General features: G+C 48.6%; 2 protein-coding genes across 3 annotated transcripts in view; one reads left to right on the top strand and one right to left on the bottom strand.

The window, feature by feature from the left end:
* The window catches only part of Atg4b (autophagy related 4B cysteine peptidase), a 31,094-nt gene extending 25,079 nt beyond the window's left edge, over positions 1-6,015 (bottom strand). The window contains exon 1 of the mRNA XM_023722070.1: positions 5,683-6,015. Within this exon, the coding sequence (XP_023577838.1) occupies positions 5,683-5,926 (244 nt within the window). The 5' untranslated portion in view covers positions 5,927-6,015. The remainder of the gene's footprint in view (positions 1-5,682) is intronic.
* A 184-nt stretch (positions 6,016-6,199) lies between these two features.
* The window catches only part of Thap4 (THAP domain containing 4), a 25,907-nt gene continuing 4,263 nt past the window's right edge, over positions 6,200-27,843 (top strand). The window contains exons 1-5 of one of the 2 annotated variants that reach the window (XM_004637374.2): positions 6,200-6,370; positions 8,350-9,485; positions 24,322-24,481; positions 26,822-26,931; positions 27,353-27,456. In XM_004637374.2, coding sequence (XP_004637431.1) covers positions 6,294-6,370; positions 8,350-9,485; positions 24,322-24,481; positions 26,822-26,931; positions 27,353-27,456 — 1,587 coding nt within the window. In that variant the 5' untranslated portion in view covers positions 6,200-6,293. Of the gene's footprint in view, positions 6,371-8,349; positions 9,486-19,083; positions 19,173-24,321; positions 24,482-26,821; positions 26,932-27,352; positions 27,457-27,843 lie in introns of those variants that run through there. The other variant, XM_023722049.1, reaches the window with a different exon arrangement.

Genomic DNA, 27,843 nt, shown 5'->3' with positions numbered 1-27,843 from the left:
ATATATGGCAGAAGGGGCAAGATAAAAAGTTACTTCTCCTGATTTTTAAATAAAACTGCTCCTTGCATATGATTATCAAAAGTAAGTTAGGGAAACTAGGGGTGTGACTAGGTAGTAGAATCTTTGCCTAGCAAGCACAAGGCCCTGGGTTCAATCCTTAGTTACTGTAAAACAATGCAACATAACTAAGTAGGGATGAATTAAAGTTCATGCTTATCTTTTCAAGAAGGTGAAAGACATCATGACATCCATACTCTCTTAAACTATCTCACATCTTTAGAAATTACTAATGTTCTTTATCTACTTAGGTATACTCAATTAGGTTTTATCTAATATGTAGAACTTTATCTACAAGGTATACTCAATTAGGCTTTATCTAATATGTAGACTCAAACCCAGAAAGTTACTCACATAGGAAAAGGATGCAAAAACCCTGTCAAATTCTAACTTATAGCACTGTAGGAGAGCAAGTCCAATCCTGCTGCAACATCTACCTTGTCTCTGAGCCCCTTCTATGACATCAGCTTTAAATAAAGCTACTTTAAGGCTGGAGAGATAGTTCAGTGGACTAAGTGCCTGCTTAGGGAAGCACAGGGGCTAGGGTTCGATCACTGGCACCACATGTTGCGCTGGCCCCACCCTGGGTGCACTGAGCTGGCCACTAAGTCAGAAGACACATAGATAAGGAAGGGTCACCATTTCTGGCTCCTCTGATGGTGAGAATCCTCACCCTTGAAGCAGCATGGCACAGAGCAGGCACATTTCTTAAGTTTATTAGCAAACTTTATAGGCTAGGAAGCCAACTTCAGAGTGAAGGTAATAAGAGGTGTCTTATTAAGTTCAAATACATCACAAAATTTCTTAGTTTAATTTTGAAAATTACAGGCCTCTTGAACCAAAAGCCAGCTTGAAGATGAAGAAACACAACAGAACTATGCTACACAGAGGCAAACACAGATAAAAACAGCAGTACTCATCCATCCTTCATCTAAGACACAGAGAAACTGCCTGGAGCCCCATGCCCCATGCATCTCCTGTAAAGAGAAACTATCAGGCCTCTGAGCCTCGTGTTCCACTCCTTCCATACTCTCCAATCAAGTACTCTGTGGGATATGAACACACCTACCCCATCCCAGGACTCACACAGGATGTGCTGAATTTCTCTGCTCCCTTGCTCCACCCACCACACCATGCCCTCTTCAGACTGGACACCTTTACTTTTCAGCACCTTAGACGATGTGAACACACTCAAAGCAGTGTGGAGTGGTGGTCCAGAGCCTAGTGTGCAGCCTGGGTTCTAAGGTCACCAGCAACCAGACATTCAATTGGTAACCTTTCTACACTCAGTTTTCTTACTGGTAAAATGGGAAGAGTTCTGAACCATACAGGGAGCAAAGACACTTTCATGACCAGCCTTCCTGAGTTCCTTCTGAATGGGTCACATCACACCATATTATAGTTATAACATACTATCATATATGCTATCTGCATGGAGAGCAATACCCAGGGCAATGCAAACAAACCAAACCAGACATGTGAGCTTCTTTACCAAAGCCAAATCCAGTGTGGTACACTTTCCTGAAAAAAGAGCTGTGACTCCATTTAGAGAGATGCCAGCCATGCCACTACTCACGTGGACTCAGATAACCTGGAGCTCACGTCCCACAGTCAGCAACAAGGACCTGTGGGCCTGCAGTGATTTCTACTAGAAGAACAAACAGGATTTCTCACTGCTTTGTGCTCACAAGAACCCCACCTGCACTGGAGGACAGAAGGCAATGCACATAGCCCACTTTACAGCACACACACACACAGGTCCCTCTGAAGAGGGGGACACTGTGAGTTGCCACGGATAAGGCATCAACCAGCCAAAACAGGCTGAAGCGGTGGGCCAAGCTACTGAGCTCCCTCACCTTCTGGGTCTTATTTTCAAAGTAGGAAGGAGATATTTTTCAAAATAACAATTTCTAATTTTTACTAAGCTTGTATATGAAGACAGAGACCCTACCTGCTAGTCTCAATTTCTTTAGTCGCATTCTCCTTGCCCATGAAATGGAGCAATACCAGCAGCTCTGACCAGCTATAAAACTAAAACTCACAGCCACTGGTGTTTACAGAGACTGGGCTAGCATAAGGACATCGCTCTCTCAGCTCCCTTCAAACTGCAATCAGCAGCTTCTACAATGCTAAAGAGGTTCCCCAGTTTCACAGCCCCTATCATAACCTTATTATCTTTATATGCCACGTCCTGTCACTTATGAAGCAGTACACATGGCTCCTGTGATAAGAAACAAGCCATGAAGAGAACATCAGTCTCTTGATTCCTAGACAAGGATAGTAATATGACATCACATGACATGCAAGAGAAGCATGACAACGGGTGAGGCACCTCCAGCAGAGGAAGGACAACCCCTTGGAAGGAGCCTTTATGTGGTCACCTGCACCCAAAGGGCTTGACTTTCTACACCCTCTTCTTGGAACTTCTGTCATTACAACTGGAAAAGGAAGCAAAACGTGTCTAATAATATGGCTAATTCTAACAGAAAAAAAAAACCAGCAATGTGATTTAATATTATTAATCTGGTAGGCAGAAAAACTGTCCTCAATAAATTTAACTAACTTCTTTCCACTCAGTATTAACCACACTGTTACTCAAATAGGGAGAACTACCAAAAAAAAGTTCAATTGATATATTTCTTCTTACTATGATATGCATCCATTTTGAAAGATTCTCTTCAAGATTATGTCAACTCAGCAGAAAGGTCTTCCCTGTCCCTGAGAAAATTATGCTTAACATAGCAGCTTGTGCAATAAAAAGAAAGTAAAAACTTTAACTAGTCACGGAACTAAAAAAACAGTGCTATAGTAAACACACCAGATGGAATGTCCACATTAAAACCCACCACTTTGCAGTAAGCAGACTTTCTCAGTCAATGACATCCTATGCTAGCTAGTAGACTGGAAGTAACTATGCACAATCCTATAAACCAAAATTCTTATATAAACTGCGTATTCTATTATCCAAAATGCTAGGGACCGGAAGTGTTTCATATTTTGGATTTTTCAGATTTTGGCGTATTTTACATATACATGATACCTTGTAGATGAGACCCAAACCAAAACATGAAATTCATTTATCCTCCATATACACTTTGGACACACAACCTAAAGTACTTGTATAATACTACTGGTTTAAAAAAAAAAAAAAAAAAAAAAAAGTGTTTTTTGACCACAACCTGTCTCATGAAGTCAGGTGTAGAATTTTTCCACTTGTTGCATCACTCAAAAAGTTTTCGGACTTGAGTTAAGGATGCTCAGCCTATAGCAGGGGAATGTGTAAATTATTAGTCCAAGTTCAGCTCCATTAACTACCAACCATGTGCCAGGTACAATCTGCAGTACATAGAACACTCATCCCCAATGAATGAACAGGGTGACTAGGTACTGGTATCTGAGAGCTCTTTAAACCAGAAGCATGTTTTTACAAACAGTGCTAGGAGACTGGTAGAGAACACAACCAGACTGTGTCTGCCTGCCATATCCTGGACCTCCTCATGGCAGCAGCTTGGGCTCCCTTCCTGACCTCCTCAGGTCACAGCAGGTCTGTTCAACATAAGTCTGATGATGTTACTGCTCTCAAAACCTCCTAAAGGATCACTATCCTATTCAGAATAAATGCCCAACTCTTCACTGTGACCTACAAAGGCCTTATGACCAGGTCCAAGTCACCTCTCTACCCTCAGCTCCTGCTTCTCTGGTCCTGCTCCTAGACAGACAGATTACCTTGCTGTTCCCAGCTCAGCTCATTTCTTTCTCCTGCCATGCTTGTCTGTGTTGGTAAGAATGTAATCTTAAAAGTGATACCTCTCCTCCATGTCTTGGTTGCAATCCCAATCCCCTTTTGCATGCACCACATGGCTCTTCTACACAAACCACACACGCTGCTGCCCACCCAGGGTTTCCCTTTAAGAATGTTAGATGTCTCCAGGTAGTGGTTCCGTTTTATTTACTTCTCTTGATTCAGAATCTAGAACAATACAGTGAACACACCTGGCACTCAATACAAAATGTAGTTTATGGAATGAACAATTATAATAACAACCAAGACCTCTATTACACATGGTTAAGAATGGCACTCTTCAAAGACTCCATGATTAGTGGAGAGCAAACAATTTACCATCCCTAAAAGATTGTTCAGCAGAATGTTAGAAGGAAACTGCTCAATCATAACCTAAGAACATCATGTATGTTTTTTACCAGCATCAACAGAGGCCTTTTGAAGCAAACATCTTTTCTACTTCAATTTTTGCAAGTACCAGCATTGTGCACTTTAAAAAAAAAAATTACTTAGTACATAGTCTACCGGGTCTCATTACACAGATCAGACTCATAGTGATTCTCCTGTTTTCAGCCTCCCAAGTGCTGGGATTACAGGCGCGCCCACCACTCCCAGTCTAAACTGTCCTCTCACTGCACCCCAGAGGCAGGGCTGGTAGGTGCTTTAATCTGCTGAGCTATCTCACCAGCCCTAGCATTGTGTACTTTTAAGGTATCATCGTGTGGCTATGAAACTATATTCTTAAATATTATGACTCACATTTAAGACAATCTGACCAATGTTAAAACAATTTTCCACCTTAACTATGTTCCTCATATTAACAGCTTTAGGTATTCAACAATAATACCTAAAAAGAAAGTGGATAAATAATTCTATTCCTCATCCTTCTCCAGCAAATAGTACCAATCTAATACTCATTCTAAAACTTCATACAACGCACCGGAGTAGTCAAAGTTCCTGCTTCTTCCAGCCATATAACACATAGCTAGAAATGATAAGATCCAGAAACCACTTAAGGACTAACTATACCCAGTCCTTAACAAAATCTTAGTAACTCTGTACTGCAAAGATCTTTGTAAAACAAACCAGAGACAATGCCACTTAGAATGACAGAATTAACCCCGATCGAAATCGTCTTCTACAAATAAGGAGACACTTAAAGGAAGGCGGAGGAGTGCCTACCAGAAATGAACTATAGTCACCGAAGAATCAACAAGAGAACCCATGTACCATCATTTTGGGGCCACGAGCAAACGATGCTTTTGGCAGACATATCACCCAAGTATCCTGCCAGCAAAAATGAACCTGTCTTCCTCCGAGGCAGATTCCTCAGCCGACGGGGAGAAGCAACAACTCCGCAACCACAAGCTCTCCTTTTGTGTCCTCCCCACCACTCCCCGGTTTTAAGACCTTGAAAAATTAAGCCGGGGTGAGAGAGACTCCGCCCTATCGGGCGCAGAAAAGGTTTGGGTCACCACTTCCTGGCTCCTGAAGCCAAAAATAAAAGATGCACATATTGAGAATCTCGGGGCTCCGCCGGTAACTTCAAGGAAGTTGAGCTCTGCGTCTTCGCACAGCACGCCCGCGCCGCCGGCCTGGAACGGCCCGGGCCTCCTCACCCGCCGCCCTCCCGCCAGCCGGCAGCCTGGGCGCTGCCCACCGGCCGAGAAGCGCCGGCTGCCCGGCGACTGGCGGCCGCGCAAGGGGTGGGAAGTAACAGGGGCAGCGGGTCCAGTCGCCCGCCGCCCGCGCCCCCGCGAGCGCTGTCCCGTCCCGAGAACCCCGAGCGCGCCGTGGGCGGAAGGAGCCGCCGCCAACCGAGGTCGGGCACCCACCCTCCTCACCTGCGTCCATCTTCCCCGTCCGGCCGCCGACTGGCCGCGGCGTCGCTCCGACGGGCGCAGCGCGACGCGGCGACGGGAAGCCGCGGGGGCCAAGCAGGGCGCGGCGGAAGCGCGGGGGCCGCCATCTCGGCGTACGGCGGAGAGGTGGCCCTCGCCAGGCACAAGAGACAGGAGGTACGGGGCTGCGGCTCGCAGCGCGCCGACAGGACCCCGCCGCCGGGCGCGGCCCCGTCCCTCGGAGCATCCAGGACGCCGGGGGCGCGGCCAGCTTGCGCGAACGGCGCGGCCATCTTGCCGTACGGACGGCCGCGGGCGCAGGTCGTCTTGCGCGCACATGTCACCACACGCGCGCATGTCACCGCACGCGTTCGTCCGGCCGGGTGGCTTCCGCGCTCGCCTGCTGCCGCCGCCGCCGCAACGCTCTGCGGCCCTACCGTGGCCTCGACATCCCGAGAGCGGCGCGGGTCGGACAGCAGTGGGACGCCATCTTGCCGTACGGTGCGGCCGTAGCCCACGTCCCGACCGTGTCGCCGTGCTCCCTCGGGGCGGGCCGGGCGGCGGGCTGCGGGCTGTGAGGCCGGAGCCTGGCGGGCGCTGCGCCGGGGCCCGCGATGGTGATCTGCTGTGCGGCCGTGAACTGCTCCAACCGGCAGGGCAAAGGCGAGAAGCGCGCCGTCTCCTTCCACAGGTACGAGGTTCGCCGCCACGCCCCCGCCCCGGCTGAGGCGGAGGGGAAACTGAGGCGACGCGGCGGGCTGGGTCTGGGGCGCGGGGCCTTTCTGGCCTAAGCACCAAAGGGAGCTGGTCGGCGGGAGCCGGCGCTGTGTGACCTTGGGCCGGCCGCCGTCTCTGGGCCCCGCGCCTTGGGCCGTCGTGACCACGCCAGGCCAGGTTGAGCCAGGTCCGCCCGCGCCCCTAGGCGCCCATGGACTTGGGTGGCATCGCGAGCTGCGAGAGCGGAGCGTTCCGCAGACGCGCATCTTCCACCAGTTGTTCCTGTCGCGATGACCGGGATCTGTGGCTCAGGGATGCGGACCCGGAGCACCCCCAGAGCAGTTCTCACAGGTTGGCGCTTGTACTTGGCTCAGAGACCAGGCTCATGCATCCCTCGCCTGGGACAGGCCAAAGACTCGAGGTGCTCCCAGGTTCCGTGGCTCCTTCCAGCGATTTCCTGGGAAGGGGCCAGAACATGAAATCGGGGGATCATGCCCCCAAAGGCACTGTGCACAAGCAGCTACTTCTGTGGCTAGTGGGAACGACACGCGTTGTTTACAGCATTACAGCGTTTGTCCTGAGTCCGAAGTTGCTACAGTCTGTCTAAAGAGCTGGGAACATTGATTACTTCTGGGGGCAGGCGACTGTCCTGTTTCCCTCAGAGCATGTGTCCCACCAGTTGCGTTACTGATTGTGAAAAAGAAGCAGAACTTTGCTAGGAAAGCAGCTGGTGGCATTCATCATGTCCAACGAAGTGTGGGGCAAAGATGCCCAACTTGGGGGGGGGTCCTCTGAGAATCAGGCTCCTAGTGTATTGAGAAGGGAGGGGTGGTCCTGGGCCTTAGACATTGGTGACCCATCCTGGCCACTGTGGCCAAGTGGCTGGAGGCCCTCAAGTGGAATGCTTATGCAGTTTGGTCTGTTTTCTTAAACACAGTACAGGTCTTCCTCTAATGAAGAGGTGATTGTTAAGGAACATAGGCAACCAGAAGTGATTTAAGTATGTCTTATTCTTTAGGTCCTGGGACTGGTTACCTTTTTAAAGTTTGTGGGCCAGTGGTATTAAATGTATTTGCTTAGTGTGCAGCATGTTCACCTCCACAACTCTATCTTGTAAAGCTGAAACCATCTGCATTAAACTCAGTTTCTCTTCTCGCCCTCTAGCAAGCACCATTCTACTTTGTCTATGAATTTCACTATTCTCAGAACCTTGTATGAGCACATTTAGTATTTGCATAGCAATGTTAAGTGTCTTTGTGACTGGCATATTTAACTCAGCACAACCTTCTCAAAGTTTGAGCTGCCTGTCTTGTGAGGGAGCAGTAGTGGAGTGCTCTAGGAGCACAGGACTGCAACCAGAGTCTTTCTTAAGCCAGTTTCCACTTCCTCAGCTCCTTCTACACAGCTGGGCATCAAGGTGTTCTCCTAGGGGACGGGGAGATGGCTCACTGGAATAAGCGCCTCCCTGGCAAGTGCAAGAGCCTGAGTTCAATCCTCGATCCCCGGTTCCACCAAAAAAAAAAAAAAAAAAAAAAGATGTTCTCCTGGCCTTTTATTCCTATTCCTTTGGTTTCTTAGGATGGGCATTCACCATCCTGATGCTGTTACTGCCCAGAGTCTACCTTCCAGGCATACTACAGGCAGAGCTGGTTAATGCTAGAGGTCTGGGCATCCTGCATACCCATGAGTGCACTGGATACAACCCAGGAGTGAGGGCTGCATTTCTCTCTGTCTCACAGTCTGCAGGCTCCTAAAGGTTCAATAGTGGACTGTGCAGCTTTCCATTCCAGTAACACCTTGCAAACAGATGTTCCTTGTGTCTCTAGTAAAGTATTTAAGTAGATGAAGGTGTATAAGTTTGGATTCTTGCAAAAAGTGATTTTACTTTTATAGTTGATAATTTTAGGGGGAAGCATTTAATTATTTCTCAATACTTCGTTATTCATCCTGCAGGTTCCCCCTAAAGGACTCCAAACGCCTGATTCAGTGGTTAAAAGCTGTTCAGAGGGATAACTGGACCCCCACTAAGTATTCGTTCCTCTGTAGTGAGCATTTCACCAAAGACAGCTTCTCCAAAAGACTGGAGGATCAGCATCGCCTCCTGAAGCCCACGGCTGTGCCCTCTATCTTCCACCTGACTGAGAAGAAGAGGGGGCCTGGGGGCCATGGTCGGGCCAGGAGAAAGGACACTAGCAAGACCTCAGAGGTTGTGAAAAGTCATTCAAGCACAACAGCGGGGAAAGCAGCCCCAGGTTCCTCATCACCCTCGAGTGGAAACCCCATGGCCAAGCCTGAGTCCCGAATGTTGAAGCGAGCTGCTCTGCAGGGGGAGACAGTGCCCCAAGCTGGCCCAGACACTATGGGTCGGGGGCAGTTGCAGGGGTCTCCAGAAAGAACACCAGGCAGTCAAGGTGATGCAGAGGCACCCGCTGCAGATTCCCGTGAACAGAATGCTGCTTACTCCAGCCCTGGGCTAGGGGCAGACAAGAGTGGTATTTCTGTGGATGACTTTACCCCTCCAGGGTCTGGAGCTTGCAAGTTTATTGGATCCCTCCATTCTTACAGCTTCTCTTCCAAGCACACTCGAGAGAGGCCATCCATCCCCCGAGAGCCCATTGACAGAAAAAGGCCGAAGAGAGACGTGGAGCCCAGCTGCAGTGGGAGCACCATTGGGCCTGACAAGAGCTCAGCCCAGAACCCCCCAAGCTCCTCACTCACAGCCACGCCACAGAAGCCTTCCCAGGGTCCCTCGGCCCCTCCGACTGACGTCACCCCAAAACCAGCTGCAGAAGCCGTGCAGAGCGAGCACAGCGATGCCAGTCCCATGTCCATCAATGAAGTTATCCTGTCCGCGTCAGGGGCCTGTAAGCTCATCGACTCATTGCACTCCTACTGCTTCTCAGCGCGGCAGAACAAGAGCCAGGTGTGCTGCCTGCGGGAGCAGGTGGAGAAGAAGAATGGGGAGCTGAAGAGCCTGCGCCAGCGTGTCAGCCGCTCTGATAGCCAGGTGCGCAAGCTGCGAGAGAAGCTGGACCAGTTGCGGAGAGCAAGCTTCCCCTACCTGAGTGGCCTACTGCCCCCCAGCCGCGGTCAGTACCGAGTACCTCTTGGGGGCGGGGTCTTCCTACAGGATGGCACATGTCCCCCAGTGCCCCCTGGGCCAAGACTCCCTGCACTCTCAGAGGGAGTGCTGCTCATCACAGGGCTTGTGAGGTGAGGAACCCAAGCTGGAGAGCTGAACCCACTTGCTTCTGGGGACATGATGAGCATCCTCTGTGAGTGCATGGAGGGCTCTTTCTCTAGGGAGTGGGGACCCTGGGCCTGGGCAGTGGGTTTTTCATTGCCCACTTGCACAAATGCACAGCACAGGCAAGTAAGGTCACTATCAAAATAAGACAGATTGACTAAACCCCTAAAAAAAAAATACAGGGAACTCAGAATCTTAGGGTGTCTCTTCTGCTCCTGTCTGCTGAATATCCTTGAGGTCATTTTAGACTTCAATATTTATATCTTTTAACATCTAGTTGAGGGCCGGGGAGATAGCTCAGTAGAATAAATGCTTTCCTGGCAAGCACAGGGTCCTAAGTTCAATCCCCGGTACCACAAAAAAAAAAAAAAAAAATCCATTTGATATATAAAACTTCTATTCAAGCCTGTAACCCCAGCACTTAGGAGATTGAGGCAGGATTGCTTTGAATTTAAGGCCAGCATGGGCTACAAAGTGAGTTTAAGGCAAACCTGATCTGCATAGTGAAACCCTGTCTTAAAAAGACAACCAAAGGTCTGGGGAGATAGCTCAGCGGCATAAACACCTGTCTGGCAAGCACAAGGTCCTAAGTTTGGTCCCTGGTACAAAAAAAAAAAAAACTATTCTAGAAGAATACAGTTTGTTTCTCAGATTAAAGCACTGCAAAAATGTTAAAAATACCCATTTTTGAGAGCTGGCCAGACAGCTCAGTGGATTAAAAAGCCTGCTTCAGCAGAGCACAGCAGCCAGGGTTCAATCCGGGGTCTGCCGTGCCAGCCCCGCCCCTGGAGTGTGCAGAGACAGCAATTGAGACTGGGTGTGGTGGCAGGTGACAGTAATCCCAGCACTTAGGACACTAAAGATAGGAGAATCACTATGAGTTCGATCTGTGTAGTGAGACCCTATAGACCCTGAACTAAATACTTAAAAAAAATTTTTTTTCACTTACCTTCCAAATTTTATATGGTGTTGGTATTACAAATTTGTTATATATTCAGGCTACTTACAGGCCTTTTAACATGTGTATACTTGTCCCTATACAAATAGGTAGAATGTATTTTTACATGTTTATTAGCTGTTTCCATTTGTCATCTTCTGTTTTACTGTTAAGTACTGTTAAGAATTGATTTCCAGACAACCTTTTTATATTCTTAAGAATCATATCCTTTGCCTGTTCTGCACATACAAAAAGCATTTTCTTGCCACCTGTTCATCTGGTCTGCCCCGAAAGCCATGCCCTGAAAGCATTGGGAAAGAGCAGCCAGGCTGGGCCCCCGGCCTAAACAGCACTGTCTTGTCCTGCTGCGTTGTGATTTCTCATGCCTGATGCTGCTTTGGTACCTTTTCCCACACTTGGTCAGACTCACTGCAGGTTGTCTCTAGCATTGCCTTTCCAAGCCAGCCTCAACTTTGTCTACATTGTCATTAATCCTTTCTTTTTCCTTCCCTGGTTTTGTTCTGTCCTCTTTGCTCTTGATTTGCTTCCTAACATCTGCAGTTGAGGTTGTGATCTCTTGTCCCTTGGCCACAGGCTGTGGATTGGCCCCCTGCAGCTCTCGATTTTCCTGCCTTGATTCCTACTTCAGCCCTAGTGTTCATTTACAAAACTGCTAATGATTTTTTTTTTTTAAGTGGATAACTTGGGAAAGGGGAGCTGACTTTTGGAGTTACCTCTAATTTTACTGTATTAAGATTGACTAGTATGGTCTCTTAAAAGCACAGTGCTTTTGGACTCTGAGATTTCCTTGTGACTTAATACACTGTCTACTTTGTGACTGTTGCTTCGTCTCTACCAGTTGGTTACATTGTTCTCAGCCCTGCAAAGCCTGGGAACCTGCTGCTTTGTTAGTCATTGAATATATTCCCTCTCTTCTTTTTAGGCTTTGTCTATGAATTTCTAGAAAGGTGGGGTCAGCCTCCCTGTGATTCTGAAGCTGCCCATTTCTTTCATTGTCTGCTCTGTTTTGCTTAGGCTTTCAATATCTTGTTAGATGCATACATTTTCCTGTGATATAAACAATGACAAAAAACCCCTCTTTGTCCCCTTGAAAGTCCTTTGCTAAATCATGAAGTTGAGCTAGGCTTGAACTTATGATGATCTTCCTGCCTCTGTCTCCCAAATGATCATTTCTTAAATTCTGTTGATGATTTCTTTAATGAGTAGATTGTTTTAGAGCACTTGGGGGGGGGGGCTTTTTTTTTTGGCTGGCTCAGGCTGCCATAGAGCAAGTCTGGTACAGCTTGTGGAGCTAGGGATTGAACTGTGATTCCCCGGCACCTGACTGGGTTTGCCCAAGCAGGCGCTTAAACAACTGAGCTACCCACAAGCCCCCACCCCACCCCCGTTCCAATTTTGATGATTATGTATAAAGCTGCTGTAGGGTCACAAGCTGGTTTTAGTTGATGAGAGTATCATATAGTAAGAATACACTTAGCCTTGTGAGAAGCTGATAAACTGTCCTCCAAAGTGCTACATCCTTTCTCATTCCTGGCAGCGGCTGCGACAGCCCCTGTTGCTCACTGCCTCTGCACTGGGGTTTCAGCCATTGCTGGTGATGGGGAGAAGCGGCTCAAAACTTTTTTCTTTTCTTTTTCTTTCTTTTTTTTTTTTTTGCAGAACCGGGGATTGAATTTAGGCCCTTGCACTTGCCAGGGAAGCATTTATTCCACTGAGCCATCTCCCCAGCCCCCTCAAAACTTTTCCACTGCAGTTCTGTAATGATGTAAGATGTGGAGCATCTTGTGTGCTTATTTGCCATCTCTATCTTCTTTGGTGAGGTGTCTGTTCAGATTTTTAGCCTAGTTTTTAACTGTTTTCTTATTGTTGAGCTTTAAGAGTTCTTCATATAGTTTAGATACAACTCCTTTATCAGATATGTATTTTGCACACATTTTCTCCAGTCTGGGTTGTCTATTGCCTTTCTTAACAGAGCAGAAGTTTCCAATTTTAAAGTTAAGCTTGTGAGTTTCTTCTTACATAGGTCATCCTTTGGTTATTATTTGGTTATTATTTCTAAAAAATATGCAGCCAAGCCCAAGGTTACCTAGTTTTTCTCGTGTGCTACAGTTTTGTAGTTTCCCATTTGGATCTATGGTCAGTTTTGCATTAATGTTTATGAAAGGTTTGTGACTAGATTCTTTTTTTAAAACATCGTCTAGTTTTTCCAGCACCACTTGTTCAATAATTACTCTTTCGTAAGTGAACTACCTTTTTTATGTGGGACTCTGCTCACTGGTGCACTTGGTAAATCTGTGTATTGTTCCTCCGCCCCGTGCTGCACTGGTGACAGAAACTTAGGCTAAGACTTATGAGGAGTTGTCCCTCACTTTATTCTTCATTGTGGTGATGACTTTTCTGGGGTTTGGTTTTGTCTTTTCATCTAACTTTTAGAATTATTCTGTTAGTATCTACAAAATAGATTGTCAGGACTTTGGGACTATGTTGCATCCATAGATTAAGTTGGGAAGAGCTGATATCCCAACTATGGGTAGTCTTCCAGTTTATGAACCCGGAATTCCGTTCCATTTATGTACTTTTTTTGTTGTTGTTGCAGAAGTGGATTGAACTCAGGCCCTTGCCAGGCAAGTGCTTATTCTACTAAGCCATCTCCCGGGCCCCCCTATTGTATTTTTAATTTCAAACCGAATTGTTTACTGCTAGTACATAAAGACTCAACAGTATTTGTGTGTTAGTCTTGTATCTTGAGACCTTGCTGTAACTGCCTGTTAGTTTCAAAAGGGTTTTTTTTCTGGATTCTCTAAGATTTTTTGCATACTTGTCATCTAAGAATAAAGCCAGTTTTAGCTGGCCTGGTGGCACAAACCCTTAATCTCAGTGTCTGAGGCAGCAGGATTGTAGCTTGAACTATGTGGTGAGACCCTGTCTCACAAACAAAAAAAAAAGAAGAGAAAGAAAAGCAAAGACTATTTTATTTTTTCTTCCTAGTCTATATGGCATTTCCTTCTTCTTGTTTTGCACTGGCTGGGACTTCCAGGCCAATGTTGAAAGCAGTGTTTAAGGGACAGTCTCCTCACTGTGTTCTGGATCCAAGCAGGAAACTCCTCTATACTGTGGAGCACTGTGATGCTATGGCAAGATAACCCAGACTTTATGCTTTGAGTCACTGGAGAGTGGGGCCTGCTCCCTAAGGACCCTTCCCAGCCTCTGCTGTAGGGTCGAGGGGGGCGGTTGGTGGGTGGGAGCAGCTAGTCACAGATACACAACAGTTGAATCAGCGGTACCTAGGCAGTGAGAGGAAGAAATTCAGAGAGCCCTGGGCTTGGGTGCCCCAGGAGATGTCAAGAGGGGAGCATAGATTTCAAGAGAGAAACAAGCTTCCTGCCCTCTTGCCTTGTCCGGCCTGCTCTGCTTTCTTATTTCACTCCATGACAGGCTGAGAACTGACATTCTATGAGTGAGGCACATTTTAAGGCACCAAATGTAGTCTGTCTTGGTGAACATTCCACATGAACTTGAGAAGAGTGTCCTCTGCTGGAGTTGGGTGAATTAGTGTGAAGATGTCAGTTGTACCACTTTGGTTGGCATTCCTGTAGCATTCAGCTGTGGCAACACTGATTTCTGCCTGCTGATTTATGCTTTGGTTGGCTTTGTCCCCCTTTTCTTCTCTCCCTCCCTCTCTTCCTCCCTGTCTGACTTCCCTTTCTTCCTGCAGTCCTGGGAATTCCCAGCCCTTTTTATTTTAAGTCACTAGATAGCCCAAGTCGGGCTGGAATTTTATTTATGTATTTATTTTTGTATTGGGAATCAAACTCAGGACCTTGCACTTGCCAGACAGGTGCTGTGCCACTGAACTATAGTTCTGGCCCTGGGCTGGAATTTGTGATCCTCTGCCCCAGCCTTCCCCGAGTGCTATTCCTCACCATGCCACACTGATCTGTGCATTTCTGGTGAAGAATGCTGACACTTCTGGCTGTAACTGTAGGCTCATGGGCTTCTCTGCAAAGTTCTGTCATTTTTGCCTCACAGAAATTCCACTTTAAGATCTCAGACAATTGATGGCTTCATTATGACACAGCGCCATGCTTCAGTCCTGATTTTTTTTTTTTTTTTTTTTTTGGAAAGGGTCTACAGGGTCTCACTATGTACATCAGACTCATAGTGATTCTCCTGTTTTTAGCCTCCAAAGTGCTGGGATTACAAGTGTGTGCCACCATGCCCAGTGTCAATTGCTGTCTCAGCATGCCCGGGGGGTGGGGCCGGCATGCTGGGGATCGAACCCCTGCTGCTGCACTGTACCAAAGCAGGCACTTTAGTCCACTGTGCTGTCTGGCCGGCCCAGTAGTGATTTTTTTTTTTTTTTTTTTTTTTTTTTTTCTGTCCTGATGTCTCTTTCTGGCATTCATATAACTAGTGTGAGCCTCGTATGTTGTTCTCTTTTCACTTTTTTTTCTTTTGCAATACCAAAGATGAAACTCAGGTAAGCTTAACCACTGAGCTACATCTCCAGCCCTTTTTGTTACTTATTTTTTAATTTTGTGTATTTGGTACAGCATCTCACTATGCAGCTCTGACTCATAGTGATCCTCCTGTTTCAGCCTCCCAGCGCTGGGATGACAGGCATGTGCCACCACAACCAGTCTTGGTGTCTGGCTTGGCATTCCCAAGGTGGGGCCAGCATAGCATGTGGTACTAGGGATTGAACCCTGGTCCTTGTGCTTGCCTAGGCAGGCACTTAGACTGCTGAGCGATCTCCACAGCCCTTACTTTTGTTTTGAGACAGGGTCTCACTTGCGCAGGTTGTCTCAGCCTCCCAGGTAGCTAGGACTACAGATGTCTCCCTCTTGCATCTCAGTCTGGGATGCTCTCTGGTATACCCTCATACCCACCAACTTCCCGTGGCTGTGACCAGTTTACGTCAAACCATCAAGGTCTCCCCTTAATTAGTGTATGTCTGTGTTACATAAATGTATTCATCGTGGGGAATTTGTACACATATATGACACATACGACACACCTGGGGCCTCTTCCTCTCCCTATTTCAAAGGTTCTTAAGTTCAGAGTTGCTGTTCTGTGGCATTTCCTTTTGATGTTCTTGTCCCTCTCCTGCTCTTGTCCCCTTTCTCCATCACAGACCTTACCACGTTATTTATCATTTTAAATTCTGTGTCCTAAACTCAGCATCCCTTCCCATATACTTCTGATGCCTGCTGTCTCTCCCTTCGTCTTGCATCTGAGGCAAGAGTCACCACACTTTATAGACCTCAGATGACTGTTTCTTGACTCTAGAACCAGGCAGCATTTCATTCATAAAACAGAACAAGTGCTGAGCTGACAAAGTGGTTTTCTAGATAGAAAAGGGCTGAGAAAGAAGAGACAAAGAAGAAAAAGCAGATTTTATCTTATTATTATTATTTTTTTTAGTGCAGGGTCTACAGGGTCTTGCTTGTAGTGAACTCCTGTTTTCACCTTCCCAAGCGCTGGGATTATAGGTGCGCACTGCCACACCCAGTCTGTCTGTCTCAGTGTGCCTGCCCCAGGGGCGGGGCTGGCACCACTGGCTGGGATTGAACCTCCTACCCCTTCATCTGCCTAAGCAGATGCTTTAATCTGCTGAGCTGTCTGGCCCGCCCAGAAGCAGATTGTTCATTTCAGAGTTTCTTTTTGTATAAGGCTAAGGCAAACAGAACAACTAGAAAATACTGGCTAACATTAGGTTACTTTAGGTTTTTATTTTGTTTTTATTTATTTTGGTAAGGATTAAAAAAGAGGGAGATTTATTATTACAGTGACCAAAACTGCCCTGTTTGGGAAACATGGCTATTACCTGTCTTCTGCTTTCTTGAGGCCTGATGGCAGGTCAGCTTAGGTCTGGCAGCACGTGAGGACTCTGTATCGATGTCAGCAGGGTCTGTTGGGGTTTTGCAAAGAAGGGCCTCCCGGAATGATCATTTGTACCTATAAGTCCTGTTGTGGGATGGATGATGTACCATTAATAGGAAGGGAGGTGAGCAGCCTTTAATGCGAGGTATCACCCTTGCTTGGCCAGAAGCTGAGCTGTTGAGTCTCTGTAATAGTCATGGGTTGTGGAACTTCAGAGCTCTTTTTATTTCAGAGCTCTTTGTCTTTGGAATTTCTGAAGAACTCCCGCTGAGCCCTTCCCAAGTGATCAAGCTAGAGCCTTGCTTATGCTGGCAGGTGGGAGAGGAGAGCCCAGCTGTGCTCCAGTGGCCTGGGATCTGAGCTGTGACGCCACCAGTTTCTTGCCTTTCTTCTGCCTCCTTGGATGAGGTGGAAATGCTGAGTGATATGAATCTCCCTGGAGGCTGTGACTGCACAGAGCCTTTGCCTTAGAGAAAGCCCTAGAGTCATTTCAGAATGGTCACCTCCCCTCCCCTGCCACAGATGTATTTTTTTCTTGACTCTTCATGGTGAGAACCTGGTGGCCTCCTGTGAGGCCTCAGCCTCCTGCATGCATCTCATCCAGGCCCTTGGACATCCTGGCAGCTCCAGTCCTATGGCTTCTGCCTTGGACAGTGAGCTTGGTTGTGACAATGAGCTGGCGACTGTCTGTGGCCTCATTTCTCTGTGGGTCCAAGAAATGCTGTGGCTGATGGTTCCCTCCATGTTTTCCTTGTAAATGAGGCTGAATCCTGAGCTCTTTGTCAGCCAAAGTTTATGCTGCGCAGGCCTCTCCTTACTTAGAGGGATCTGTTGGTCTTACTGTGAACAGTTCTACCCAGGAGACACAATGCAGGAATGAGAAAGACTAGAAGACAAAAGCTGGGCTAGGTGGTGGCTAGTCAGCTTGATGGTCAAGACTAATTCAACTCAAAACAAAACTATCCTTTATTTATACTTTTGCAAAGTTTGTAACATATGACCAGAAGGTTGCCTAGCAACTAATAGCTGGCCTGAACCAGACAGGATGTTTTTCTTAGGACTGAGGTAGCTTGTTTGCTTTCGGCACTGAGGCCCAGTCCCGCTTACACACATTTGATCGATTTCCTAGCTTCCTGCACTCCCAACAGTTACTTATAGTTTGGTTGTTGCTGCTAAGTGAGAAAGCAGCCTGCTTTGGTTGTTAGCTGGCTGTGTCAGCCTTAGGGATTGTTAAGTGATTTCAGTCAAGTGTTTTAGATTAACGAGGCAGGGGGCCTGGCCCTAGCTCAGGCCTTTAAGTGGCTGCTTCCACAAAGCTGTCAGCCTCAGGTTGCTGGAGTTCGAACCTCACACCTCTCCCGCTGGCCAAAAGTGCCCTGAAGGCATTCGAGGAACCAAAAAAAAAAAAAAAAATCCTTAGATTAACGAGGCAGTCATAGCATCTGCAACTTTTTTTTTTTCTTTGAGACAGAGTCTCCCTATGTATTTCAGGTGGCATTGTGCTCACTTCTGTGTATTAGGCTGGCCTCAGACTTTCAGAGGTCCTCCTGGGATTGCAAGTGTGCACCACCACACCTTGCCCAAATAGTCATTTAGACACTTTTTTTTTTTTTAATGACTTTAGGACAGGGTGTACAGGGTTTCACTAGGTAGATAGGACTCAGTGATTCTTCTGTTTTCAGCCTCACAAGTGCTGGAATTACAGGTGCACACCAACACGCCCAGTCTCAATTGTTGTCTCAGCATGCCCTGGTGGTGGGGCCGGCTCGGCACAATGGGGATCAAACACCTAAGCAGGCACTTTAGTCTATCTGGCCAGCCCTAAACCCTTTTTTTTTCCAAAAAAAATTAAGAATATTTTCTCAAGTTGGCATGGTGGTGCGCACCTGTAATACCAGCACTCAGGAGGCTGAGGCAGGAGGATCATTGTGAGTTCAAGACCAGCCTGGGCTACAAAGTGAGCTCAAGACCAGACTAAACTGTGTAACAAGAACTTGTCTCAAAAACACAAAAAAGAAAAAAATTTTTCTCAGTTTCCACTATTATTTCTAGGTTTTCCATGTCTGTGCCTTTCTGTCTCATGGGTGGTGAATAGAGGCCTTGCTGTTGTGCTAAGAGTAGCTCTCTTCTATCCACTGCCCAATGACACACAGGAAACACTACTGTCACCAGCATAGGGTGTTGTGCAGTTGGGACATACCTGGAAGGCGCTGCCCACAGGTCTCAGCAAGCTGTCACTGCCACCTGGCTCTGCATCTACAGCCAGGAGGAGCCAGTGGCCAGCTTTCTACAAGACAGTGAAGCACAGCCAGAGCTTCCAGGAGCTGTTCCAGAAGAAACTGCTTGGCTTTATGCAGCTCAGTGTGGTTTTCCCATTTAACAAGTTGGTTTCCTTTCTTGGGGTCAGGGAAGTAGCAAGGAAGAGATGTCCCTCCTCACTCTACAGGGAACTTTCCGTCTCCCTGTCCTGTCCCTCTAGATGCCACCTCAATCCTAAGGCTCCTTCCACCTTGAAACCCTGTGAGCTCCAGTTGTTGTGGACTACACTTCCCAGAATGCCCTCTGAACTCAATGTTCACTTCCCCTAGTGCCCTGGTAGCCAGGTGCAAACATTTCCTGTCAGATGGCAAAAACAACCTTGAAGAACAGTGCCGGGTAGCTGTTGGAGTTCAGAAAACTTAGGGATGGGTAAGCCTTCTTTCAGTGTCTGAAGCCCAAAAACAAAAATTAAATTTCTTGCAAAAATTTTAAATTTTTATATTTGCTTTCTGGTTGAGCTATTAATAAGACAAAATCAAATCAGGAAAAAAATGTATAGAAGAGCCTGTCTTGATTTCAAGAGGTTGAAAGGTGCAAATAGGCTAGACTGTCTCATAATTTTGTTTAATTTTGAATTTATTTTCTTTTCTAATGAAGTCTGGTTCACATAGCAGCGAAATACATGTCCTGAGGATATACTTTGATAACTTTTGATACATATCTAACCTCCTGTAGGCAACCTGCTGTGTAGATTCCAGAATGATCAGTCTTACTGGTCATCCAGACCGACACCCTGCACCTCAGTGAAAATGGTGGCAAGAAAACAGGTGTGGTCAGACTCTGGCACAGTCCAAGCAGGGGTGCAGCTTGAGGTGTGGGAGCAGGCAGGGAGCCAGCCGGGTCACTTGGCAAGGTGCCCTGGGTGGGGGAGGGAGGAGGCAATGATTGTTTACTGCCCGGCTTGCTGTTCTTGTACACACTGAGGCTCATTAAGAGTACAGAACTGGGGGACTGCAGAGCACAAGTGCTGTTCAGCCTGGAGAATGTGAGGTGCATCCTTTTGTTAGAGTGCCCTGGCCCAGAGACTCCGTGGCGGGCCTGTGCTCTGCAGTCCCCTGCCCCAGACATCTGGTGCTCCGGAGCAACCTGGATTCCGATTTCTCCTTTCACTCTCTGACTTGGTGTGGCCTCTTGCATGCAGGAGAGGCCATGTCAGAATCTCAGTTTCTCCCCAGAAGAACCTGTTGAACTTCAGCCTTAGGACAGCCATTGTGTCCTAGGGTACAAATGAGTGTGCGTATGACAGTTCCAGCATCAGCTGCCTCCTTGCCTGCTCCGCTAGTTGGTGTTCTGCTGCCTAAGCCACTTCTCCCTGGTGATTCTGGGTGGTCTGAGGTCAGTGTCCTCTCTCCGCTTTTGTGGCCTGGGGACCTTCATCTGTTGCTCACCAGGAGTGCCACACCAGCAGCTGCCCATCTGTGGACATTTTATGTCTCCCTGACCAGATGGTGTCCAAAGCTTCCTCCTGTGTTCTGGTTCTGGCAGTTCTGTCCTGCAGTCCCACACTGCTCCCTCTGGGCAAGGCCTCACTCAGACAGGGACAGACCATGACCCTGCACTTGTTCATACCCCAGGGTGGCTGGCATAGCTGAACTCTACCCAGTACCCGTTTGGCCCCAGTGGGACTGTGGGTTTGTAGCTTGGCCCTCCCACTTCTGAGCTGGTGTGCAATGCTTCCCCTCTGTCCAAAGGCTCACTGTCACCCAGCCATCCTCCAGACCTTGCCACCATTCCTGACCCCATTCTCTACCTGCCATTCTGCAAGAGGAAAGGGTGCTCAATGAGCCCCACCTGTGGCAGCCCCCTCGGCGCCTGCTGTCTCTCTTGTCTCAGTGCAGTGCCTGTTCCTGTGCCTGCTCAGAGTTACTGGGTGGTAAATCCTGTCTTGCAGGGAGGAAGGGTTGCAGCGGATTCCTCTGGGTGTCTTGGACTTTTTCCAGGAAGTTCCTCAGCAAAGCCACCTAGAGGGCATGGTGGGTCAGGCTGATGGAGGCCCTGTGATTGCCCCAGGATTGACTGCTTTCCTCCTTCTCAGCTCCAGCCAGCCTCCCAGGTTCTCCAGGTATCCATAGCAGGCTCTGCTGTTTGATTCTGTTCATGCTTTGTTAAGATGGTGATCAGATCCCCACCAAGGAGGATGGGGCGTCAGGAACGCTGCCTATGGGAGTCAGACGTCCTGAAACTGACCCATACACAGCTCAGGAATAGACTCTGGAGGCGGCTGGCAGAAGGCACCAGTGTGTGCCAGGTTTGGGTAGCTCTGGCCTTGACTGTGTGGCACTGTGGAACCTGATGATTGGAAGAGATCATCCTGCCACACCACTTGTGAAGACCCTAGCTATGGCAGCTCATGACCAGCTAGCAACCATTGTTGTGGCTGTTTTTAGACAGGCTCTTGCTATGTTTTTTAGGGTTTTTGGTGTTCTTTTTTTTTTTTATTTTTAGGGAAGTGTCTACAGGGTGTTCAGGGTATCACTACTAGATCGGACTTATAGTGATCCACCTCTTACAGCCTCCTAAGAGCTAGGATTATAGGCGCACACCACCATACCCAGTCTCAGTTGCCATCTCAGCATGCCCTGGGGGCGGGGCCAGCACAGTAGACCCAGGGATCGAACCCTGGGCCCCTGGGCCTGCTTGCAGGTACTTTAATCCAGTGAGCTATTTGGCCAGCCCTTCGTGTTTGTTTAAAGTAATTATCTGGTACAGGGTCTTGCTACACAGCTCAGATTCATAGTGAACCTCCTCTGTCTCAGCCTCCCCAGAGCTGGGATTACAGGTATGCTGCACCACACCTGGTTTTAGTGGCTGGCATAGCATGTAGTACTGGGCATCGAATCCGGGTCCTTGCACTTGCCAAGCAGAGGCTTAGACCACTGAGCTGTCTCCCTAGCCCTCTTGCTATGTTTTGGGCTAGGCTTGAACTCACTGTGTAGCCCAGGCTGGCCTGAAACTTGTGAGGATCCTGAGGATCCTCCTGCCTCAGCCAAACGCTAGGATCCCAGGCGTATACCACCCATCACACGTAGGCCACAGCCAGTGTTTGAGGAAATTTTTCTTGAAACTCCAGAAGCTCTGCTATGGCCAGTGGGTCTTGTCCTAGAGTAGTAGCAGTGCCCAGTGCTCCTTGTGGAGCCTGCCTTCTGGCATAGTCCTTGATGGGTGGCAGGGCCCTTGGCCACTGCTGAGTGTGGGCATTGCCCTCCAGTGCTGCCCACTAGGACCAGAAACTGGGCTTTGGGTAATTTGTATTTCCTGGTGGCTTTTTTTTTTTTTTTTTTTTTTTTTTGTAAGCGTAGGGGCTTGAACCCAGGACCTTTACACTGAGCTACATCCACAGCACTTTCAAAATGTTTGCATTTTAAAATAGGGTCTCACTAAGTTTCTAAGTTGTCCAGTCTAGACTTGAACTTGCAGTTTCTCTGTCTCACACTCTTATACAGCTGGGATTACAGGCATGCACCACCAGGGTCAGCTACTAACAGCTACTTTTAAAAGGTAAAGAAAAACTAATGAAACTGATTTAATGTATCCTCTAAACCTGCACTACCATGTGTCTGCACAGAGAAGACCTGCTGCTTTCCTGCCTGTGGTGTTGGGTGTCCAGGGACCCCAGCCATCCGCCTGTTCCCTCGGGATCCCTGAGGGTGAGCCTCCTGCCTCTCGCTGCTGTACCAGTGCTTCCCACAGCCATAGGATATATGTAGTGGCCACACATAAGTGTCTGTAACCTATTTTCCTTGAAAATATAGTTTAGGGGAAAGTCTATCTTTAAATCCTGAAAAACATAGATAATACTGACTTACCTCATATTCCCAGGAAGATCCTCAAACATTTTAAAAGCTACCAGTAAGCTACATTCTCCAGGCTTTTTTTTTTTTTTTTTTTAGACAAGGTCTCACTGAGCTGCTTATGCTAGCCTCAAACTTGCAATCCTCCTGCCTCATTCCTGAGTAGCTAAGATTAAGTCATATACTACCATTCCTGGCTCTTAGTTTTTGAAGGAAGAAAGTACAGGGTTAGTCTCTTAATCAGAGATTTTATGCTAAGCTACATTCCCAGCTGTTTTTTTTTTGAGACAAAGTCTTGATAAATTGTTTTCAGGTTGGGCTCAAATGTAATCCTTCTGCTTCTGCCTCCCACAATGCTGGGATGGATTCCAGGTGTGCACCAGCACACCTAGCTTTTGTCTTTGTCTTCTTGGTCACCGCTGTCTTTCTGACTCTGTCTCCTATACCCTCAGGTCCCCTTGAGGAGCAGGCTTGATGAAGATGCCCCTGTAGGCAGTGGGAGAGGAAGGCGGGTATCCCTTGGTCCATGCCAGGTCCTGTGGTGGGGCCTCGGTGGTGACTTGTGAGGAAGGGGCTGAAGAGGCCACTGAAGGCTAAGGGATTGGCACAGACTGGTGGGGGGCAACTGCCAAGGTGGCTCTGTGTCTGGGATATTGTTCTTTCCAGCCTTTGGGTAGAAGCCAGGGTGCAGGGGCAGGAAGGTGAATGGAGACCTGTGGATCCAGCCAGCCCATCTTTGCCCTGTCAGGGGACCCTGCCTAGATGAGGAGTAGCAGCACAGTGAGACCAGCATGGTGGCACTGGCATACATCTTCACCTTCCTGAGCAGCTGAGAAGGGGCTGCATTCCCTGTTCCTCTTCCTGTGCTACTAGGATCTCTGCCTTCCACCTTTCGACCCTCCCCAGCCAGGCCAGGCTCCCGCCAGCACCCCACCCAGGTCCGCTCTCCTCCAGGCGCATTGCGGCCTGCCCCTCCCCGAACCCTTCTGTCCTCTGGAGCCACCTTCATCCCCTTGTGTTTCCTGCACGACACTCGCAGCTCGTCATCTCCATCTCCCCTGCGTGCTCACTTTTGCATCTTTGCTTCTTTCCGTGAATCAAATCATTGGTCCCCTGCTTAGCTGTGCTGTGGGTAGTGGGCAGTGATTACTGGCAGCCTGTGTGCCTCCCTGTGGTAGATGATGGACACATTGCAGTCCCAGTGTGCTATTCCTGATCTCCACCAGGGGCTGTCACTGGTGTCCTCACCTGTCATCCACAGGAGGTTCTATTCAGCTCTAGGGTCGCTGGCTCACTGTGGGCTTCCACAGCAGCTGGGAAAGGACTCTCAGAAGAAGGGGTTTCATGCTGAGCTGCACCCCCAGCATCACCAGTACCCGTTCTTAATTTTCATTTTGAGACAGAATCTCACTAAGTCTCTTAGGTGCCCAGCGTGTGTTCGAACTTGCAGTCCTTCTGCGTGAATCTCCAAGAGTGCTGGGAGCTCTGTGCCACCAGACCATTCATTCTGTTCTTCAGCTGTTACCTCCGTCACTGACTTTCAGCAGAAGGACGCTGGTTGGGTTTTGTGCTACCCTCAGGCTTAGCCAGGGCCACAGAGCCTCTCCCTCCCTTGCTTGCCAGGGTCCTCGTTGTTTTCTCCAAGAACTGCGAGGTTCTGGCAGGGAGCATGTTTACTGATTGAAGACAGGAGGCCCCTTGCTGACTGTCCTGTCTTCTGCCCTCAGAGCCTCCCAAGATGAACCCCGTGGTGGAGCCACTTTCCTGGATGCTGGGTACCTGGCTGTCAGACCCACCAGGGGCCGGCACCTTCCCGACACTGCAGCCCTTCCAGTACCTGGAGGAGGTGCACATCTCGCATGTGGGCCAGCCCATGCTCAACTTCTCGTAAGTGCTCGCCAGAACCTGTGCCTGGAGGAAGTTGGTCCGTGGACATAGCCGCTGGGCAGGGGGAGGGAACCTGTTCTGTCTTTCCCTGCACAGTTGGTAAAGATGGCACGTTCTGGTGAATGACAGCTATGAAGATGTTAGACCAATGACTCCAACACAGGCTCATCAGTCAGAGCATAAAAACAAGCATCATGTTTCATGGGATCGGTAACCTTGTGCTGTGTCCTGTACAGAAATTGATCACCAGTGTTACTGGAAGTAAGAGGGCATGGCTGTCTTTCAGGTCCACCCCCACTAGCTGAGGGTTTGGGGACGTGGTGAGTGCTATTGTGCCTATACCCAGAAACCAGGTGTCTTAGTTATCTTGCTCGTGGCTGAGACAGAATAATGACACTCCAAAGTTAAAGGAGGAGGGGCTGGGGGAATGGCTCAGTGGCCTAAAGCACCTACTTGGAACAGGCTTGGCAAAGCACAGGGACCGCGGTTCGATTCCCCCAGCACCACATGCCAGCCCCGCCCCCTGGTGGGCTGAGCTGGCCACACACACACTAAATAAATGTTAAATTAAAATTAAAAAAAAAAAAAAAAAAACCAAAGTTAAAGGAGGAGAGGCCTACTTGGCCCACAACTTGTAGAGGTTTCAGTCCACAAGGCAGGTGGCATCACAGAAGAAAAACATAGTTCATGGCAAAGCAGAACAGTCAGAAAGCAGTAAGCAGCAAGCAAGGGACAAGTGGCCACAGTAGCTCTGTTTCTGTCCTTTGTATTTTATCTAAACTACCCACCATAAGGAGTAGGAGCACTCCCACCCAGAGTGGGGCACCCTTAATCCTACCCAGAACTATGGCAAACCAATCGGTGGGTTGAATTAGTAACTACACACCCTTAATCCCAGCTTCACACAGTCTAGGTCCAGCCACCTCTGAAAAAAACCCACCTATGCCTGCTTTGGGGGTTTTGAGGGACATCTAGCCACAGCCATGACACAAGGATCTCTGAGGCCCTCCAGTGGCCCACACACAGCAGAGAACAGACAGTGGGTTGAGGTCTGCGAGTAAAGGCCTAATGGTGCATGGAAATGGTTGAGAGATCTTTTCTATAGTTTAAGCAGTAAAGAACTATAAAATAAAAAGCAGGGCCAGCAGTATAGCTCAGTGGCACAGCACCTCCCTGGCAAGCGCAAAGTTCTGAGTTTGGTTCCTGGTACCAAAAAGAAATAAAAATAAAAAGTAAAACTCCTTTCCCAGTCTGCACTTCATGATTACATGTGAAGAATCTAAGGTAAGTGTGGTGGTACACAACCCATAATTCCAGCATTCAGGAGGCTGGTGCAGAGGATCGCCAAAGGTTGAGGTAAGCCTGGGCTCCTAGTGAGTTTAAGGACAGTTTGAACTACATAGTGAGACCTCGTCTCAAAAACCAAGATAATAAATAATCTGACTAAATCAACTTCGTAACAAGATTGGGGATCCTGTATCTGATCTTTCTTTGTTTTTGTTTGAGACCGGGTCTTGGCAATCCTCCTACCTCAGCCTCCTCAGTGCAAATGAATTGATTGGGCCCTTCCCCTAGAATATAGCTGTAAAGGGGAAAGACCTGCCATCACACCTGTAATCCCAGTTTCTCAGGCTGAGGAAGGAGGATCAAAAGTTCAGGTCTACACTGACCAACTTAATAAGACCTTGTTCAAAATAAAAAAGGGGCTAGGGATATAGCACAGTGGTAGAGGTCTAAATTCCAAGCCTAATGCAAAAAAAATGAGATAAAATTAAATATTAGAAAAGAGGACAGGGGCCAGGGAGATAACTCAGTTGAATAAGGGCCTGAGTTCAATCCCCGGTTCCGCCCAAAAAAAAAAAGAGGACAGTCCTGTCAGGATGAGATTTTACTGTAGCTGTCCCACAGTGTCCGTTTGAAAGGGCTTGAGGAGAGGGTGCACCACGAGTGCAGCAAAAACAAGTTCCTGGCAGGGTTTGATGAGGGGGTCTCTGAAATACCAGCTCCTCCACAGCTGGAAGGCAGATTGCAAAGTCAAGGCCAGTCTGAGCAGTAGAACAAGGCTGTCTCCAAGAGTGGAATAGATGAGGCTGAGACTTGCCTGGCTGTGCAGGGCCTGGGTTCATCCCCAGCAGCAGTGCTGTGTTGCCAGATAAAGAGAGCAGCTCCTGTGTGCAGGAGCCAGATGTCTGTCCAGAAGGAGAGGAGTGCAGTGAGCCAGGAAGTGGCCGGGGCAGGGCGGAACGGGTGGAGGGATACCGAGGGGCCCCTTCCAGGTCAGGAAGCCCCACTGTTACGTCCTCGGAGCCCACTGGGCTGCTCATACTGCCTCTTGTGCAGGTTCAACTCCTTCCACCCGGACACACGCAAGCCCCTGCACAGGGAGTGTGGCTTCATCCGCCTCAAGCCAGATACCAACAAGGTGGCCTTCGTCAGTGCACAGAACACAGGTGCGCTCTTGGGCTGATACTATGTCTCGGGGGACCTTTGGGGATAGCCCTGCCCGAGGCTGCAGGGCTTGGCACCTGTCGTCCTTCCAGGGCCATGCACCTGCCTGCCCGGGGCAGGGCTTAGCAAGGGAGGTCTGAAGGGCTCCTCAGCCAGACCCCTCATCATCCAGATATTAATCAGATCAGCCTCAGTGGCCTTGACCTTCCCACCTGCCCAGTGGGAGGAGCAGTGCCCAGAGGTGGACAGCCAGAGCGCATGAGCCCCTCTCTTAGAGCAAGAGCAGCAGAGGGGTGCAGATCTAGAGCTGGGGTCCAGGCCCTTGTGTAGGAGCACCTGCTGCTGGTGGCCTATGCAGGCCAGGAGGGACTGTGCACGTTGCCAGGCCTGCATGGCTCCAGGCCAACTCCCTGCCCCCCACAGGCATTGTGGAGGTCGAGGAGGGTGAGGTGAATGGGCAGGAGCTGTGCATCGCGTCTCACTCCATCGCCAGGATCTCCTTCGCCAAGGAGCCACATGTGGAGCAGGTGAGCTCTGCCCTCCCGCCGTGTCCAGGCATCCAGCGTCCAGTGGCTGCCGCGCTCCTGCGGGTCCTGTTCATAGTCAAGTCTGGCGTTCTTTTTTCACTTTTCACACCATCCCAGATTCAGTTACAGGGTTCCTGATAGATGAGCATGAAGTTGTTCTCAGGTTTGATTTGTCATAAACACCCTTTCCTATGCATGTTGTCCAAAGACACAGGTCTGTCCCCATCAGCTGGTACATGTCCCTTGGTTAAGTTGCAGGGTCAGAGCATTGGTGCATTTTGCACCCTGCTGATCACTGGTAAACTGCTCTTTGCAGCAGTTGCAGCCCCACCAGCTCTGCGGGAGCTGCCCTCCTTCACCGAAACTCTGATCCTTTGAACTTGATAA

This window comes from Octodon degus, unplaced genomic scaffold (assembly GCF_000260255.1).
Source record: "Octodon degus isolate 3935 unplaced genomic scaffold, OctDeg1.0 scaffold00089, whole genome shotgun sequence".
Taxonomy (NCBI): domain Eukaryota; kingdom Metazoa; phylum Chordata; class Mammalia; order Rodentia; family Octodontidae; genus Octodon; species Octodon degus.
This window is presented reverse-complemented; position numbering and strand designations above follow the sequence as displayed.